The sequence below is a fragment of the Monodelphis domestica genome, chromosome 4 (genome assembly GCF_027887165.1).
Source record: "Monodelphis domestica isolate mMonDom1 chromosome 4, mMonDom1.pri, whole genome shotgun sequence".
Taxonomy (NCBI): Eukaryota; Metazoa; Chordata; class Mammalia; order Didelphimorphia; family Didelphidae; genus Monodelphis; species Monodelphis domestica.
In genome coordinates this window covers 339,498,182-339,515,825 of record NC_077230.1, presented here as the reverse complement: position 1 = coordinate 339,515,825, position 17,644 = coordinate 339,498,182, and the positions used below count along the sequence as shown (strand labels likewise).

Below are 17,644 nucleotides of genomic sequence, written 5' to 3'. Positions count from 1 at the left end.
TAAGCTTCAGTTTCGTGTTTGTAAAATAGGAATAAATGTGCAGTGGCTACACCTTACTAATGTTGTGAGGATCAAATGAGATAATATAGTTTAATCAGGGATGTCAAACATACTCCAGCAAAACTGTTAGAATCAGATTAAAATATAATTGAGACATGTTTAATAAAATAAAAATATGATGCAACAAAAATTAATTTATGGTTTTTTTTATGTCAATATGCACCACAGGGAACTGTTTCTATTAAAATTTGACACACTTGATATAAAGCACTTTGCAAACCATAAAGTCACAGGTAAATGTTTTTCAGTCATTTTTCAGTCGTGTCCAACTTGTCATACCACCATTTAAAATTTTCTTGGCAAAGATACTGGAGTGGTTTGCCATTTCCTTCTCTAGTTCATTTTATAGATGAGAAGATAGGCAAACAAGGTTAAGTGACTTACCCATGGTCACATATTGAGTAAGTGTCTGAGGTCAGATTTGAACTCAGAAAGATGAATCTTCCTGCCTTCAGGTCCAGCCTTCTATTGTAAACCTTAAAATTTCTTAGACTTATGAATATTGGAAATTTCACCATTGGGAAATTTCATACTTGAAAAAATTCCTACTGATAGTAAGAACTCTATTGGAATATGAAACTCCTTGGCATGGAAGGATCCTTCTCCTCCCTACTTAAGAATACTTTAGGATAGAAACCTTTTGCTAAACAATGGAAAAGGGCTTTGACCTATGCTTAAGCATAGAACAGGAAGTTCTTTGAGTCATGATTGATTTTAGAATTGATACAATAGAGATACTTGGAATGACAGAACCAGGTCTTGGAACTTACAATCTCCACCCTACTCAGAGTAACAGGATTTAGGAAGGGCTGCAGCAAAGATCAAGATTTAATTATTTGAGAATATGACCTTCAACAGACATGTGCAAAGGAAACAGACCTCTGGGTGGTCCTGGGTTAAGCTAGAGCCACCATTGGCACAGGGGAGACATCGACAGTGATTGGTAGATGTGAGAACTGAGGGGAGGGGACTTAGATGGTTTCCTTAAAGATAGCAAGGTCTGAGGAGAAGGGGGGAGGTTTTGCTCTGAGAGGTTTTGCTCTGAAGGAGTCTGAGAAGAGAGAGGTCCTGGAGGGAGAGCTCCTGGAGAGATCTGAGAGGAGGGCTTGCTCTGAAGGAAGCTGGAGGTGGAGGCCCCTGAGACTGTTTCTCCATTTTGGTCACGTGAGTGATAGGGACTGATCTCTTTTCTTTGCCTCAGCTATCTAAGGGCTTGGGCCTTTGGCCCAGCCTAAGCAGATGGGGTATTAAGCCCTATTCCCTTCTCTCCCCTCTCCCCTTTCTCTCTCTCTCTCCCTCTCTCTCTCTCTCTCTCTCCCTCTCTCTCTCTGTCTCTAATACCTTTCTTCCTCCTGTTTGTAATTAAAAACTCCATAAAAGGTTGACTGCTGACTTGAGTTTTCATTTAGGAATTACATAGCTGAATTCCTTGGCGACCTTAAATTAATATATATCAGTCTTTTAAAGTGATTTCCATATCACACTATCCACTGTTCTAATTACCCTTGTATAAATATAAACTATTAATTATTTATCCATTTCATGGGCTTGTTTTAAGAAAAGCCCTTTATAAAACTTAGAGTGCTAGATGCATATGAATTATCCTAATCAATACCATGCTATAAAACAGCAGAAAATAAAGTATTATTGGAATTTTCTGTGTAGCTAAGATCTTAAAATTCATTTAAATTTCTCTACAAATTTCACAAGTCATTCATTCTTTCAACATTTATTGCTATATTTTCATCTTTCCCAGTGTTCAGAATGGTAATCTGTACACAAGAATCACTTAATAAATTATGTTGAACAAATAAGTGAATTGAAATAACTAGAATTCCTTACCACTTTTCTTACAGTTCAAGGTTTATTGGGCTTATTTTCTTTGAAACAAGGTTTTTAATAGTTCCTAGATGCAATATGACACATATAAGGAACACTTCACCTAAGGTGATTAAAGAAATCACTACACAGTAATAACTGCTGAACCACCGACAGTCCTGCCTATAGATGTGGATGAAAGGGTCACATTATACTATTAAAAAAAAATAAGACTAATAAAATAAAAATAAAAGTCTTGGGTTCTTTCTACAGGAAGATCCAAAACCCTTATTAGGAATGGTAAAAAAGTGAGAATTTATACTCCAAAAAATACCTGTACACAGGACAGAGGACCTATTTTCAACAGTATCTACAAAATGAGTTTCCACCACCACTCACCAGCACCATCTGATAACAAACATACTACCTACAGAACTCAAACCGGAATGAAACCACAGTCAAAAGGTACCAAATCCCCAGCTTTAAAATTGATTTTTGGAATAAAGTAATTTTACTGTGTCTATCCCAAAAGATATTAAAAAAGGAAAGATCCAATCAGATCCCAGAAATTATTTTGGTTCTTTTTCTTCTCAGCATCTCAAAACAATCTTTTGAAAAAGTATTTATGAACCATTCACTGCATCAAGTGTTATATAAATGTTATGCATAAGAGGATGTTGATTGGAAGCTGAACATTAAACTAGAAGAGTAGGAATTCCTATTTATATAACATCTCATGGTTTCCAAAACCCTCTCTTTACTCTGATCCTATAGAGTAGATTAATGCAAATGTCAGTATCCCCATTTCAAGGTGAGGAAGCTGAGCTCAGGGTAAATTCCACAATCTAGGGTCAAGCTCTGGCTCTATCATCTGACTGTGGGTACCTCACCTAAGATTAATACTCACTGTATAAATCTCACAAGATGCTATGAGGAAACTAAGAAGTACAACACAGAAGGGAAATCAAGTCTTCTGATTCCTTGACCAATACAATACTCTCATTAAAACTCCTAGAATGTATACCTCCTGTTTTTCCTGTCAGAGTTTATTTCATTACAGAGATGACTATCAATCATAAACCATAGCTTCAAAGGAAAAGAGATATAGAAAAAAATCTGGAAAAAATTCAAGAATTCTTACTTTGACACTTATTAGTTATGTGATGTCAGGTAGCCCTCTGAGCCTCAGTTTCCTCATTCATAAAATGGGGATAATACTATTTGGTAACTTCATGCATGAAAATGTAAGAAACAGAGATCAACTTTAAGTTTATTTGGATCAGATACGGACTAACTAGGGGCAGCTGGGTAGCTCAGTGGATTGAGAGTCAGGCCTAGAGACCAGAGGTCCTGGGTTCAAATCTGGCCTCAGACATTGCCTAGCTGTGTGACCCTGGGCAAGTCACTTAACCCCCATTGCCTAGCCCTTACCACTCTTCTGCCTTGAAATCAATACCCAGGATTGATTCTAAGATGGAAGGTAAGGGATTTTATTTAAAAAAAAAAAGATATGGACTAACTATACCAGTATATGAGATGATATGAAAGAATACATTTAAAAAACTTGATAGTCTCTTACCTTGCAGGCAACATCAATCAGTCGTGCTTGAACTGCTGGATTCTCTGGAAGTTTAGTACCAATTGCTAACAGTGTGTCCAGAAGCTGGGCAAGGACTTGATGGGACTCTAGAAAAAAAAGTGGAATTAAAGAATATGAAAATTAGACAATAGCATAAGTAATGCCTATCTGATCAAGAGAGTTTGGGAGTTGAAGTCTTGTCCCTCCAACTAAAATGTAACTATTGTGAAGGTAGAGTCCATGTCTAATTATCTGATATTTTCCCTGGCATCCACCATTATGCTAAATACACAGCAAATGCAAATTAATACTTCTGATTCTATTTTATTTTAATTAATTAAAAAAAATTTTTTAAACCCTTACCATACCAGATTGATTCCAAGGCAGAAAAACAGTTAGGGCTAGGTAATAGGGGTTAAGCGACTTGCCCAAGGTGACACAGTTAGGAAGTGTCTGGGACCAGATTTGTACTTGGGACCTCCCATCTCCAGAACTGGCTCTCAATCCCCTGAGCCACCTGACTGCCCCCTGAATTGACTGATTTTAATCAATGAAGCTTTACTGGAGAGGTAGCATAATTTAGTGTATCTTAGAGGTTAGCCTCAAAGTCAGGGAGACCTGGGGCTCAAATCCTCTCTCTGACATAAACTGGCAATGAAAATTTGGACAAATCACTCATATTCTCTTAGTTCTCTAAGCTTCTAAGAGTATAGATTGCAGAAAACAGGAATGATCTGAATTGGCAGATGGAGCTCCCTCTCCTCAAAGTTCCCAAAGTCAATAAAATTATAGGTGCAGTCCCCCATCCTTAACGCCTTAACAACTAGGAGTATATCTGTTAAATTAGCTCTCTTGTGTACCCAAGTCACATCTCAGTACTATGCTACACACTTTCAAGGCAAAAAGCATAGCAGATTTAGAGTCAGAAGATTTTGGGTCCTATTTGAGCTCTAAAACAAACTTATGAATGCTGCTACACATAGGTCCCATCCTATAATGGTGAGAAAACATTCCCAGAATGGATTACATGATGTTTGTTTCCTTCCAACTTCCTCAGCCTACTATTGACTTTCTTTTCAACTGAACTTCTAGCATTCTACAAATCCAATGCAAAGACAATACTAACAGGAGAGAAATGAGACCATTAAGTAGGGCACTAGAATGGAAATACTAAACAATTCAAGAAGAATCAGCTTCTGCTGCCACAGATAATATAAAATTCTCATCCCATTTAAGAGAAAGGATGGGACCTGAACCACATTTATTTCTTCCTTTTGAATACATGTTCTAGAAAAAAATTCATTTTGAACACAATATAATGGGAAACATCCTTGATTGGATTCTAGTTATAGCTTAGTCATTACATCTTACAGTTCTCAGTTTTCTCATCTGAAAAAGTTAGACTGGATGAGCTGAGTTCCTTTCCTATAACTGTACAATCTTGTTCTTCTCAATTATCCTATGTGAAATCCAGTGAATCAATCTCAACCATAGTATTTGTCTATGGGAAAAGACATTTCCTTTACCTAGGCAATGAAATACCTTTTATTATTTAAGAAAGATTTTTTTCCCTCAGTCTTTACTAAATAAGTAACTTCAGTACAAGAAAAATATTTCAGTAAATACTTAATAAATGCTTGTTGATAGGACTGACTTTTCTCTTATGGTTGAAGATACCATCAACCTCTCACCAAACTAAGCCCTTACACAACCACTTCAGTCTCATTCTTGACTCTTCATTGTCCCTCACCCCATTTATCCAGTCAACTAGACTTCACATGTCTCATAAATGCTCCCTTCTTTCTAATTACATAGCCATCTCCCTAGCTCAGGCCCTTTTCACCATTCCCCTGGATTACTAAGATAGCCTTCTAATTAATCCCCCTACCTCAAGTCTCTCCCCAAACCAATCCAGTCTCCATAGAGCTACCAAAGTGGTTTTCCTAATGCAGAAACAGATCATGTTTCCAATGTCTTTCTCAGTTCAACAAGCTCCAATAATTCCCTACTGATTTCAGGATTAGACAATCCTGTGGATATTAACCACCTGGCCCCTTCCTACTTTCTCAGTCTTCTTAGACTTTACTTCCTTCCACAGTCAACAATCTAGCTATATTGGCCAACTGCAATTTTTTATACATGACACTCCATCTCTTACTGTCTTCCATACCTGAGGTGCTCTTTCCTCATTTCCACATCCTATCTACCCTGGTTTCCTTCAAAGCTCAGCCCAAAGCTCACCATCTAAAAGAGGCTTTTCCCTAGACTACCTAGCCACTAGGGCCATCCTCTCTAAAATCATCTTACAACTCTGAAAATATATACTCTGTGTACCTAGTTATTTATATGTTATTTCTCCTGAAAAAAAATGGGAGAAACTTGGGGATAGGAACAGTTTTTGTATCTTTTTAATCCCTAGGCCAGTGATGGTGATCTTTTCGAGACCAAGTAACCAAATTGTAACTCTCATGCTGCATGTGAGCCCTCCATCTTACCCCAGCCTGGGGAGAGAGGTAGGGCTCCCCTGGGCTGCTAGGCAGAGGGGTGGGTAATGAGAGAAATGCCCTCAGGACTGCATGGTGAGGGGGGCAGGGAGCAGCCCCCTCCTGCACATGTGTTATAGGTTTGCCAACATAGCCCTAGGCTTATCCCAGTATCTGGCACATAGTATCAGCAAAATAAATGATTGTTTATTGACAAAATGTTTCACTTTTCCAGACAATACTTCATATATCAAATCATTATAATGGATAAATGTGCACACTTCACCATAGTTTAACTGCCTTCTCAATCTTATTCTTTAAATGTTGCCTAAATATTTCTGAATTACTAGAAATAGTGCTACTCTAGTCAACTCCAAAAGATCTTAAGCATGCCAAATTAATAAAAGTTTACACTTCAAAAAAATGAGAATAGCTATTTTAAAAATCTAAAACTTAATAATATATTAATTTCACTAAACAAACTATACATGACAGAAAAGTAAGCAAAACATCAAATTGTTTCCCACTCTCCTCTAGAACAAAGAATTTTCAGCAGGTATAAGAAAAAGTATAAGAAGGCAATAAATCATACACGAGGGTAGATACAATTTAAATAGATCCAAAATTAAAACTGATACTTGTTACCATGACAGCTCCTGTAACTGTGACCAAACTTCAACTAACGATAATGCATTCCTCTTACCAACAATTTCTCCTGGTGATTCTGTCACAATCTGAAACTTTGTACAAAAAGAATCAAAGGTCTCTGCTCTGACTTCAAAATGCTTTTAAAAAACTATAACTTACTTTCATTCTGAAGGGTGTTAATGGCATCATCCATGATACAGTCTGGTGAAAATCCTGCTGTCTTTGATAATAAACCCAACAATGAAGCTATTTTCAGTCTCACGGATGCATCATTTTCCTAGAACAAAAGAAGTGATTATTACCTACACTTTTCTTTCAACTAATCATAAAAAAGCAGACTAAAAGTGAGAAAAATATTTTAACAGATTCAGTGAACTACTTAATCCAAGGCTTCATTTCAGAAACACTGTTTTTAATACTTTAGAAGAGAAAATTGGGGCTCTTCCTCCACTATACTACTTAGATGCCCAGTGAGATAGTATACAGCTAAAAAGAGGTCAGAGCCTTAGGCTTTACAATGCTATATCCAATTAGCCAATTCTTGAGGATCTGGGAATTTTGTTAACATGGTTATTACTCTCTTTGAAAAGCATAGTGGTCCTAGACCATCTTCAAGAGTTGCAATGGAAAAAAAAAATCATCACCAAGCAGATAACCTAGTGATGAGCCTCTCAAATTCTGGCAGGGATCCAGCTGATGACCCTCTTTACACTAATAAAATGAGAGCATAGCTCTCTTATTGTATTTGGTCTAACAGTGCCTAACATGTAGTAGGTATTTAATAAATGTTTATTAAAACTAGATGGTGTAGTAGAGTACTAGACTTGAAGTTAGGAAGATCTAAGTTCAAATCTTGCTTCAATGGATAACTAGTCGTGTGACCCTGGACAAGTCACTTTGCCAGTGCCTGGAACAGAGTAGGTACTTAATAAATACTTGTTGATTGACTTAACCTCTCTCAACCTCAGTTTTTTCATCTGTAAAATGGGGATAACAAGTCCAGAAGACTGAATATGAAACATACCACCCACCTTCTGCTAGATAAGCTAGGAGGTGGGAAAGAGGAAAAAAAAACACATTTATTCAATGCCTACTATTTGCCAAGGGGCAGCCAAGTGGTGAAGTGAAGAGGTGAAGTGGATAGAGTGCTGAGCCTGGAGTTAGGAAAACCCAAGTCTACGTTCAGACACTGACTTGCTGTCTATAAGGAGCCTATAAGGATGGGGAGGATAGAAAAGCTGCTCAGAAAAAAAAAAGTATAACAAGAAAAAACCCTATAAGGTAAGGAAAGTAGAGGACCTCTTTAGGAAATGGTCCAGGTGATTTTCATCAGAAATTCATGAAGGGGAATAATTAAAGATAAGGCTAGACAAGTAAAACAGATCCAGAATGCAGAAGATCTTGAACATCAATTTTAAACATCTGGATTTGTTAAATTTTAAATTTTGTAAGTTTCTAAAAGACAGGATGATCAGGAATCTATGGGGAGTTACTGAAAGATTTCAAAAAAAACAGTGACACAATTAGAATAATCAGCAGATACAGGATGGATTGGATACTATAAAGACTGGAAGCAGAGAGGCCTCAAAGTCAGATTTAGATTTAGAGTTGAAATGGTCCTTTGAGAAATATCTATTTCAACTCTCTTGTTTTATAAATGAGGAAACCGAGGCCCAAAGAGGCTAAATAAATTAATAGGTTGCTGTAATAGACTAGATGAAAAGGAATGAAGGCCTGGACTTCAGTGATGGTAGTGTGAATGAAGAGACCAATGGAAGGAATATGGTGAAAGCAAAAGGTACAGGGCTGACAGCTGATTGTGAGGAGGGAAAGAGTGTCAGAAAATTAATCTAATGATCTGAGTATGAGAAACTAGAAGAATGATGCTACCATTAATAAAAATAAGAATATCTGAAAGAGCATTTTAGGAGAATACCAAAAACAAAACCTATGATTTGATTTTGTGCCTAAGAAACAAAGTATACTCTAAAATATGACCAAATGCTTAGTTTGATGCAATGAAGAAACATCCCAGGAAATAAGCAAATATTTCTCAATTTTGTTGTTCAAAAAAAGAAAAGAAAGCAAAACAAAAACCCAGGAGATAGCAGTTCCTCCTGATGGAGAAAATCCCTGCTCATAGAGAAATAAGCCCCAGAATTTCTAGTTAGTATGAAGCATGTGTTCACTTCCCAACACAATTACTCACCTTCACTCAGACTTGTCTCCATACTGTCATTTTCAGAATATCTTGCTTATTATTTCCATTGCCATGCCTTTGCTTATATTTTTAAGGTAAGACTAGATAGTCTAATTTAAGAATAGTTCTTCTGATAAACACACAGATGAAACATTTTATATTGCCAAAGTCACCTGTTTTTTTATCTGGTAGGCATGAAGAATTACTATTTAAAATGTTGACCCAACTTTAAAAAATCACTATACCTAAGAGGAAAAGACTGCATAGATCTTCAATAGGAAAACCAAAAGAAGACATTTCACACTTCCATGTACAATTTATATCAATAATTTGTGCATAATCTTCTGGTACTTCACAGATATTAGGTCTCACTTCTAAAATCTCCCCAATGGTACCTGGTATAGAGCTATGAATACAGAAGCACTCAATGAATATTCATAGAATTAAACAAGTAAACTTGTGATCCAAGCATGTTGTAGTACCAAGACTGTACAAACATTTTCACACCTTTCATCAACTTATTTAGTTTCTTTTTGTTTTGTAGAGCTGGTGTTTCTCACTTGCATACCCCCAGCCAAAAGTAATCTCTCCCTCATCTGAACTCCCATACCACCACTATGAGCCTGAATTGTTGTACTCAAAACATTCTACCTTATATTGTGGATACTGTCATATCTTGTCTTCCCCACTATCTATAAATTCCCCGATGAGAAATTCCTACTCATTCAAGTAGCCTTATCCATAGAACAGGCCCTCAGGAAATATCTATTGAGACCATTTTTTGCTTTTATACCATCATTTCCTCTAGCTCTCTCCAATATCCAATCTTCAATTTAGTCAAATGCTTTAAACTAGTCTAGATTGATGGGCCTTTCCAGAGGCTTAAAACTTTGCTGACCCAGACCTTGAGAATCCAGAATTCCCCTCTACCCTACAAGGAAGCATCACAGGAGGAAGACTTCAGTAGTAGTTTCCTCACCTTATAATAATGTTCTAAGAGAATTCTGACCACTCCCTCCACACTCTCTGCCTCCACTGGTTTCCGAGCAAATTGAAGGAGATACTGCAAGGCATCTGCTGGTGAAGTGGCTTTGCACAGATCTATGTGAAGTGCTGCAGATTTACTTGGTTTTGTCAGGCGGAGCTTTTTGGTTGCAATCTCTTCATGTTGTTGCTGTAATGGATTAAAGCAGATTATCTTGGTGAAGAAAAATAAGAAACTTAATTTTAAAAATATCTTCAGGCAGTTCTCTAAGACTACATTACAGATGAATGGTCAAATTTTATATATTCTTTTTATCTCTAGTGATTAGCAGTGCCTGGCACATTAGAAAGCACCCAGTAAAGGCCTGCTACCTAACTCCATGAAATGATCTTCCCCTCTCAGACCTCACATGACAATTTTTACATTTTTAAAAATATTTTTCTAATATGTTTATTCACTATTTAAAACTCAGATCACAATGGTATGTTAGCATCTTTGTTCCTGGCTCATTTTTAATATCTCCCTTTCTCTGACCCTAACCTCATCTAATTAGCTGACAAGTCTTGCTGATCCTACCTCCACATCCCTACCACCTGTCCCCTTCTAACCACTCCCACAGCCATCCTAAATTAGACTCTCATTCCCTTTTGTCTAGACTACTATAAACCTTAATAGGTCTTCCTACATTTAGACTGATCTCTAACCCATATTTTTTTTTAATCCTTATCTTTGGTCTTAGTATCAATTCTAAGACTGAAGAGCAGGAAGGGCTAACAATCCAGATTAAGAAACATGCCCAGGGTCAAACAGCTAAAAGTATCTGAGGCCACATTTGAACCCAGGTCCTCCGGACTCAAAGCTCTATACACTCTGTACACTGTGCCACCTACCTTCCCCCTCCTTGCTGCCTCTCAGATAAAACAGAAACTCCTATACTTGGTATTTAAAGGCTTTAAACACCTGGTAGTAGCCTATATTAAGGCTGATTATGTCACTCCCCCCCCCCCCCACCAATACAATTCAGGCAAACTGCCCTAAATGCAGTTCTCTCTATACACCATATTCCACTTATAGTTATATTGCCCACTCCCAACCCCCAATGCCAGGGATGTTCTACTTCCTCAACATGAACTCTTGAAACCCCAAGTTTCCTTCAAAGCCGAAATCAATGGCCATTAAGAGGCCCTTCTGTTTCCTCTTAGGAGTAAGTGTTTCTCTTCTCCATAACCTGGAAAATTACCTTTTTGTTTTATTTTACATATACTTTGTATCTATTCTTATTTTTTAAGCTCTTACCTTCCCTCTTAGAATCAATATTATGGTTCCAAAGCAAAATAGTAAGGGTTAGGCTGTTAAATGACTTGTCCAGGGTCACACAGTTAAGATTGTCAGGTTAGATTTGAACTCAGGACATCCCATCTCTAGGCCTGGGCTGGTTTCCATTGAATCACCTAGCTACTCCCTACCTACTCTTGTTTGTACTGTTCTTTTCATCCAATAAAATACAAACTTTCAGTTCAGAGACCAAGTAGCTTTGGTCTTTGTATCTGCCTGCCCTACCAAAAGTACCTAATAAATGTCTCTAGAATTATCTTCAATCCATCTGGATTACTGAGCCCATGGCTTTGGGTTAGAAGGGCCTCGCAGGTCAGCTGGTACAATCCACCCATATTAGAGATAAATTGACTGAGGCCCAGAGAATGTATGGGGCTGCGTGTCATTCCCTCACTACAGAGAGAGATCGTTGAGCGGAGAGGGCAGTGCTTTGGACCTCGTTATCTTCTCTTGAGCCTGTATATAGGAGGGCGCATGTTTACTGACTACATGTTTTAGACTTTGATGTAAGCCTGAACTTTCTAAGAATCAGAGCTGGCGGGAACGGGACACACTCTTGATCAAGTACGGGCTGGATCAGGGGGCCTGTAAGATCCACCCATGTCAGTTCCTACAACCCTCACTCACCACAGCCCTGACAAGAAGGCAATGGGAGGATCGCTGAGCCCATTTTAGAGAGGAATAAACTGAGGTCCAGAAAAGGGATCAGAGAGTTGGCTGAAGAACTGCGACCCGGGTGTCCCGACTACCTTGGGGCCTGCGAGAGAACCCCTCGGTGCCGGTGTTCCCCTCCGGAGTCGTAGCCCCTGGTCCCTGGCCGCTGCCGTGGCCTCCCAAACCAAGGGCCGTTTACCTGGACGACCTTGGTGAACTCTTCATACACCCGCTTCTTGAGGTGCGCGGCCATGGCGGCAGCTGGGGCAAACAGCACCCCCACGGCCTCCTTTCTCTTCTGGGCGGCCCTTCACGGCCGCCGTAGCCTCAGCCGGTCCTCCCCAGCCTAGGAAGAGCCCCGAGGCTCGCGGGCGGTGAAGGGAAGGGGAGGACGAAGGTAGAACCAGAACGCCAGTATCCCACAATGCAACGGGGAAGGAGGCGTGGCGCGAAGAATGTGCTGTTCTTCTCCGTCTCCCTCCCACCCTTCTAGGTCTCCCGCCGCTCCTCTTTCCCCCTCCCAGAAAAAGTTGAGCCTCGTGCGACTAGGGGAATGAAAACAAGGGGATAGAGAGGACGCGGGAAGAGGTGGAGAGGTAGCTGGGGGGGAAGGGGCGGGGCTTAGTTGGGCAGAAAGCCAGTGAACGAGTGCGGAGGACCGCGGCGGGTGGTAATTGGATGAGAGTTCGTGGGGCGTAACTAAATTTGGAGCGAGCGGGAAAACGAGGAGCCGGATCTGCCCCTGGAACTCTGAGCAGGACCGCTCTAAGTGAGTGAGTTCCTGAGATGGGAATGGTCCTGGAACCCCAGAGGGAAATCGTTGTAGGTGGGACGGAAGAGAGGATGCCACCTATTGAATCTTTGTCATTTAAGAAAGTGCCAGAGAAGGATATGAGGAGAGGTTAAAAGCGTATGGAAATCAAGAATTTAGAGGATAAGGATCTTTTGCTATCTTTATCCTTGTGAGATTTGCAAAAGCAGAAAGAACTATTAGGTAGCAAGCTAATGCCCCCAGCCTTGGAATTGGCATGAAGAAGAAAGTTCAGATTTTCTCATAGTCATGAGGGTTCTCATTAGTTGATGAGTGATTTTGATGATCATTGATGGCTCAGTTCATCAGAACAGCTGGTGTGTTGCTTTGTGTGTCAGTAGTTTATGTCGATATTGGGAAGAGCCCTAAATTTGGAGTTAGGTCATCTAGGTATTTATAATCAATTTTCTGTCTTATGCCATCCTCAGCAAGTCACTTCATTTCTGAGCTTCAGTTTCCTTATCCATGAAATGCAGATAATTTTCATCTTTGCAGATTGTTGAAAATATTCTCTAAATCTCAAAGCTTTTACAGCATAAGAAATATAATTATGACAGATTGTTTCCAATTATTGATAGACACATTCCTAGAAAAGTTTTGTTTAATTGGCAAATAAAGGTGTACAATTTCCCTGGATCTCTCCTTTACTGATTTCCCCTTGTAGCATAAGTATTTGTGTACTTGTGCTTCCCATTATATCATAAGTTCTTTGAGAACAGAGTCTATATCCTACGCTTCTTTGTAACGTTTTCACCTAACACATTGCAGGTAGAAGGCAGATGACTGAAATCTAGAAGCATCTATTGTTTATTTTGTGCTATAAAACTGGAGACAAAATAAAATATGAAATAGTCCCTTCCTTTAATGATTTTATGTTTTGAATGAAGCAGAGATGACCTCCATGATAGCAAAAAGCAAGCACCTTTTTTGTTGGGGGGGGTGGAATAGAAGAGAGAAATCTTCACCTTCTAGTAGGAATGACATCTCCTTTCCTCCAAATCAAGGATGCATGAGTGCAAATTGAAGACATAAAGAATTGGGAATGTCTAGTATTTCCTACAGTGTTTCCTACAGTTCCCTAAACTAGCTTTTCCCATAATATAAGAACATTGGTCTTCATAAATTCAATCATGCATACAGTGGTCAAACACAAAACAACAAGGACCTAGATATATTTTCCTATAAGTAGGTTGTGTTAGCAAGGGAAATTTTTTTTAAACTCTTACCTTCTGTCTTGGAACCAATACTATGTATTGGTTCCAAGACAGAAGACTGGTCAGAGCTAGGCTGTGGGGGTTAAGAAATAGGGTCACACAGCTAGGAAGTGTCTGAGGCCAGATTTAAACCTAGTACCTCCCGTCTTTAGGCCTGGCTCTCACTCTACTGAACCACTCAGCTGCCCCCTTAAAAGGAAAATGTTGTTGGGGGAGGAGTATACTAGGTTTATTCATAGTCTGTATGTTGCAAAAAAGGCACCATCACTCCAAGATTCTCCATAAGAACTCTTCCCCACAAAGGGCATATCTTCTTGGTCAGGAACAATCTGCCTTGCTTCTTTGCCAGGAACCAAGCACAGACCACGTGCTTTTTGATTATTCAGATGTGAGCTTTTTTTTTAAAGTAATTAATTTGTTTAGTCAATTTAGAACATTATTCCTTGGTTACAAGAATCATATTCCTTCCCTCCCTTCCTTCCCCCCACCCTTCCTGTAGCTAACATGCAGTTTTACTGGGTATTACATGTGTCCTTGATCAAAACCTATTTCCATGTTGTTGGTGTTTGCATTAGGATGTTCATTTAGAGTCTATATCCCCAATCATATCCCCTTGACCCAGTTGTTTTTCTTCTGTGTTTCTACTCCCACAGTTTTTCCTCTGAATGTGGATTGTGTTCTTTCTTGTAGATCCCTCCAAGTTGTTCAGGATCACTGCATTGCCACTAAAGAAGTCCATTACATTCTATTGTACCACAGTGTATCTGTCTCTGTGTACAGTGTTCTTCTGGTTCTGTTCCTTTAACTCTGCATCAATTCCTGAAGACCTGTCCAATTCCCATGGAATTCCTCCAGTTTATTAGTCCATTGAGCACAATAGTATTCCATCACCAACAGATACCACAATTGGTTCAGCCATTCCTCAATTGAAGGGCATCCCCTCATTTTCCAATTTTTGGCCACCACAAAAAGCGCAGCTATGAATATTTTTGTACAAGTCTTTTTGTCCCTTATCTCTTTGGGGTACAGACCCAGCAGTGCTATGGCTGGATCAAAGGGCAGATATTCTTTTATTGCCCTTTGGGCATAGTTCCAAATTGCCCTCCAGAATGCTTGGATCAATTCACAACTCCACCAGCAATGCATTAATGTCCCTACTTTGCCACATCCCCTCCAGCATTCATTACTTTCCATAGCTGTCATGTTAGCCAATCTGCTAGGCATGAGGTGATACCTCAGAGTTGTTTTGATTTGCATCTCTCTGATTATAAGAGATTTAGAGCACTTTTTCATGTGCTTATTAATAGTTTTGATTTCTTTAACTGAAAATTCCTATTCATGTCCCTTGACCATTTATCAATTGGAGGTGGCTTGATTTTTTGTATAATTGATTTAGCTTTTTATAAAATTGAGTAATTAGACCTTTGTCAGAGGTTTCTGTTATGAAGATTATTTCCCAATTTGTTGCTTCCCATCTAATTTTGGTTGCATTGATTTTGTTTATACAAAACATTTTTAATTTAATATAATCAAAATTATTTATTTTACATTTTGTGATTTTTTTCTAGCACTTGCTTGGTTTTAAAATCTTTCCTTTCTCAGAGGTCTGTCATGTATACTATTCAGTGTTCACCTAATTTACTTATAGTTTCCTTCTTTATATTCAAGTCATTCACCCATTCTGAGTTTATCTTGGTGTAGAGTGTGAGATGTTGATCCAAACCTAATCTCTCCCATTCTATCTTCCAATTTTCCCAGCAGTCTTTATCAAATAGGGGGTTTTGGACCCAAAAGCTGGGATCTTTGAGCTTATCATAGAGTGTCTTGCTGAGGTCACTTAACCCAACTCTATTCCACTGATCCTCCTTTCTGTCTCTTAGCCAGTACCAAATTATTTTAATGACCACTGCTTTATAGTATAGTTTGAGATCAGGGACTGCAAGTCCTCCACATTTTTTTTTATGATTTCCCTGGATATCCTTGATCTTTTGTTCTTCCAAATGAACTTTGTTATGGTTTTTTTCTAATTCAGTAGAAAAATTTTTGGTAGTTCAATGGATATGGCACTAAATAAGTAAATTAATTTGGGTAGGATTGTCATTTTTATTATGTTAGCTCTTCCTACCCATGAGCAATCAATGTTTTTCCAATTGTTTAGATCTAGTTTTAATTGTGTGGAGAGTGTTTTGTATAGTTTGTGTGAAGAGTGTTTTGTATAGTAAGAGTGTTCCTATAGTTCAGCGGTTCTCAACCTCTCAGTTTGTAGCAATGAGAATATATAATGCATATCAGGTATTTACATTCTGAATCATAACTGTAGCAAAATTACAGTTTTGAAGTAGCCACCAAAATAATTTGTTGGGTTGGGGTCACTGCAACATGAAGAACTGTATTGCGGGGTCATGGCATTAGAAAGGTTGAGAACCACTGATATAGTTCCTGTGTTTGTCTCGGCAGATAGATTCCTAAGTATTTTATATTATGTAGGGTGATTTTAAATGGAATTTCTCTTTCTAATTCTTGCTGCTGAGATGTTTTGGAAATATGTAGAAATGCTGATGACTTATGTGGGTTTCTTTCGTATTCTGCAACTTTGCTAAAGTTGTCGATTATTTTGACTAGCTTTTTAGTTGATTCTCTAGGATTCTTTAAATAGACCATCATATCACCTGTGAAGAGTGATAGCTTGATCTCCTCATTGCCTATTTTAATACCTTCAATTTCTTTTTCTTCTCTAATTGCTACTACTAGTGGTTCTAGTACAATGTTAAATAATAGAGGTGATAATGGGCATCTTTGTTTCACTGATGATCTTATTGGGAAGGCTTCTAGTTTATCCCCATTGCAGGTGATGTTTGCTGATGGTTTTAGATATATACTGTTTATTATTCTTAGAAAAGGCCCTTTTATTCCTATGCTTTCTAGTGTTTTTAATAGGAATGGGTGTTGTATTTTGTCAAAGGCTTTTTCTGCATCTATTGAGATAATCATTTGATTTTTGTTGGTTTGCTTATTGATATGATCAATTATGTGAATGGTTTTCCTAATATTGAACCATCTTTGCATTCCTGGTATGAATCCTACCTAGGTCATAGTGAATAACCCTTGTGATGACTTGCTGGAGTCTTTTTGCTAGTATTGTATTTAAGATTTTTGCATCTATATTCATTAAGGAGATTGGTCTATAGTTTTCTTTCTCTGTTTTTGACCTGCCTGGCTTTGGAATCAGTACCATATTTGTGTCATAAAAGGAATTTGGTAGAACTCCTTCTTTGCTGATTCTGTCAAATAGTTTGTATAATATTGGCATTAGTTGTTCTTTGAATGTTTGATAGAATTCATTTGTGAATCCACATGGTCCAGAGGATTTTGTCTTAGGGAATTCTTTGATGGCTTGTTCAATTTCTTTTTCTGATATGGGGTTGATTAGGTAGTCTATTTCTTCCTCTGTTAGTCTAGGCAATTTATATGTTTGTAAATATTCATCCATATCACCTAGATTGCCATATTTATTGCCATATAATTGGGCATAATAGTTTTTAATGATTGCTTTAATTTCTTCTGCATTAGAGGTGAAGTCTCCCTTTTCATTTTGGATACTGTCAATTTGGTTTTCTTCTTTCCTTTTTTAATTAGATTGACCAGTACTTTGTCTGTTTTATTTGGTTTTTTTAAGTACCAGCTTCTAGTCTTATTTATTAAATCAATAATTCTTTGAATTTCAATTTTTTTTAATTTCTCCTTTGATTTTTAGGATCTCTAATTTAGTCTTCACCTAAGGATTTTTTTAATTTGTTCACTTTCTAGTTTTTTAATTTGCATGCCCAATTCATTGACCTCTGCCCTCTCTAATTTGT

At 38.2% G+C, this 17,644-nt stretch overlaps 1 protein-coding gene across 2 annotated transcripts in view; it reads right to left on the bottom strand.

Moving 5' to 3' along the window:
- The window catches only part of INTS4 (integrator complex subunit 4), a 94,399-nt gene extending 82,026 nt beyond the window's left edge, over nucleotides 1–12,373 (bottom strand). Inside the window, exons 1-4 of one of the 2 annotated variants that reach the window (XM_001363097.4) lie at nucleotides 11,962–12,373; nucleotides 9,768–9,962; nucleotides 6,748–6,865; nucleotides 3,458–3,564 (exon numbers count right to left, since the gene is read on the bottom strand). In XM_001363097.4, the coding sequence (XP_001363134.1) occupies nucleotides 3,458–3,564; nucleotides 6,748–6,865; nucleotides 9,768–9,962; nucleotides 11,962–12,015 (474 nt within the window). In that variant the 5' untranslated portion in view covers nucleotides 12,016–12,373. The remainder of the gene's footprint in view (nucleotides 1–3,457; nucleotides 3,565–6,747; nucleotides 6,866–9,767; nucleotides 9,963–11,961) is intronic. The other variant, XM_007490897.3, reaches the window with a different exon arrangement.
- Between the last annotated feature and the right edge of the window lie 5,271 nt (nucleotides 12,374–17,644).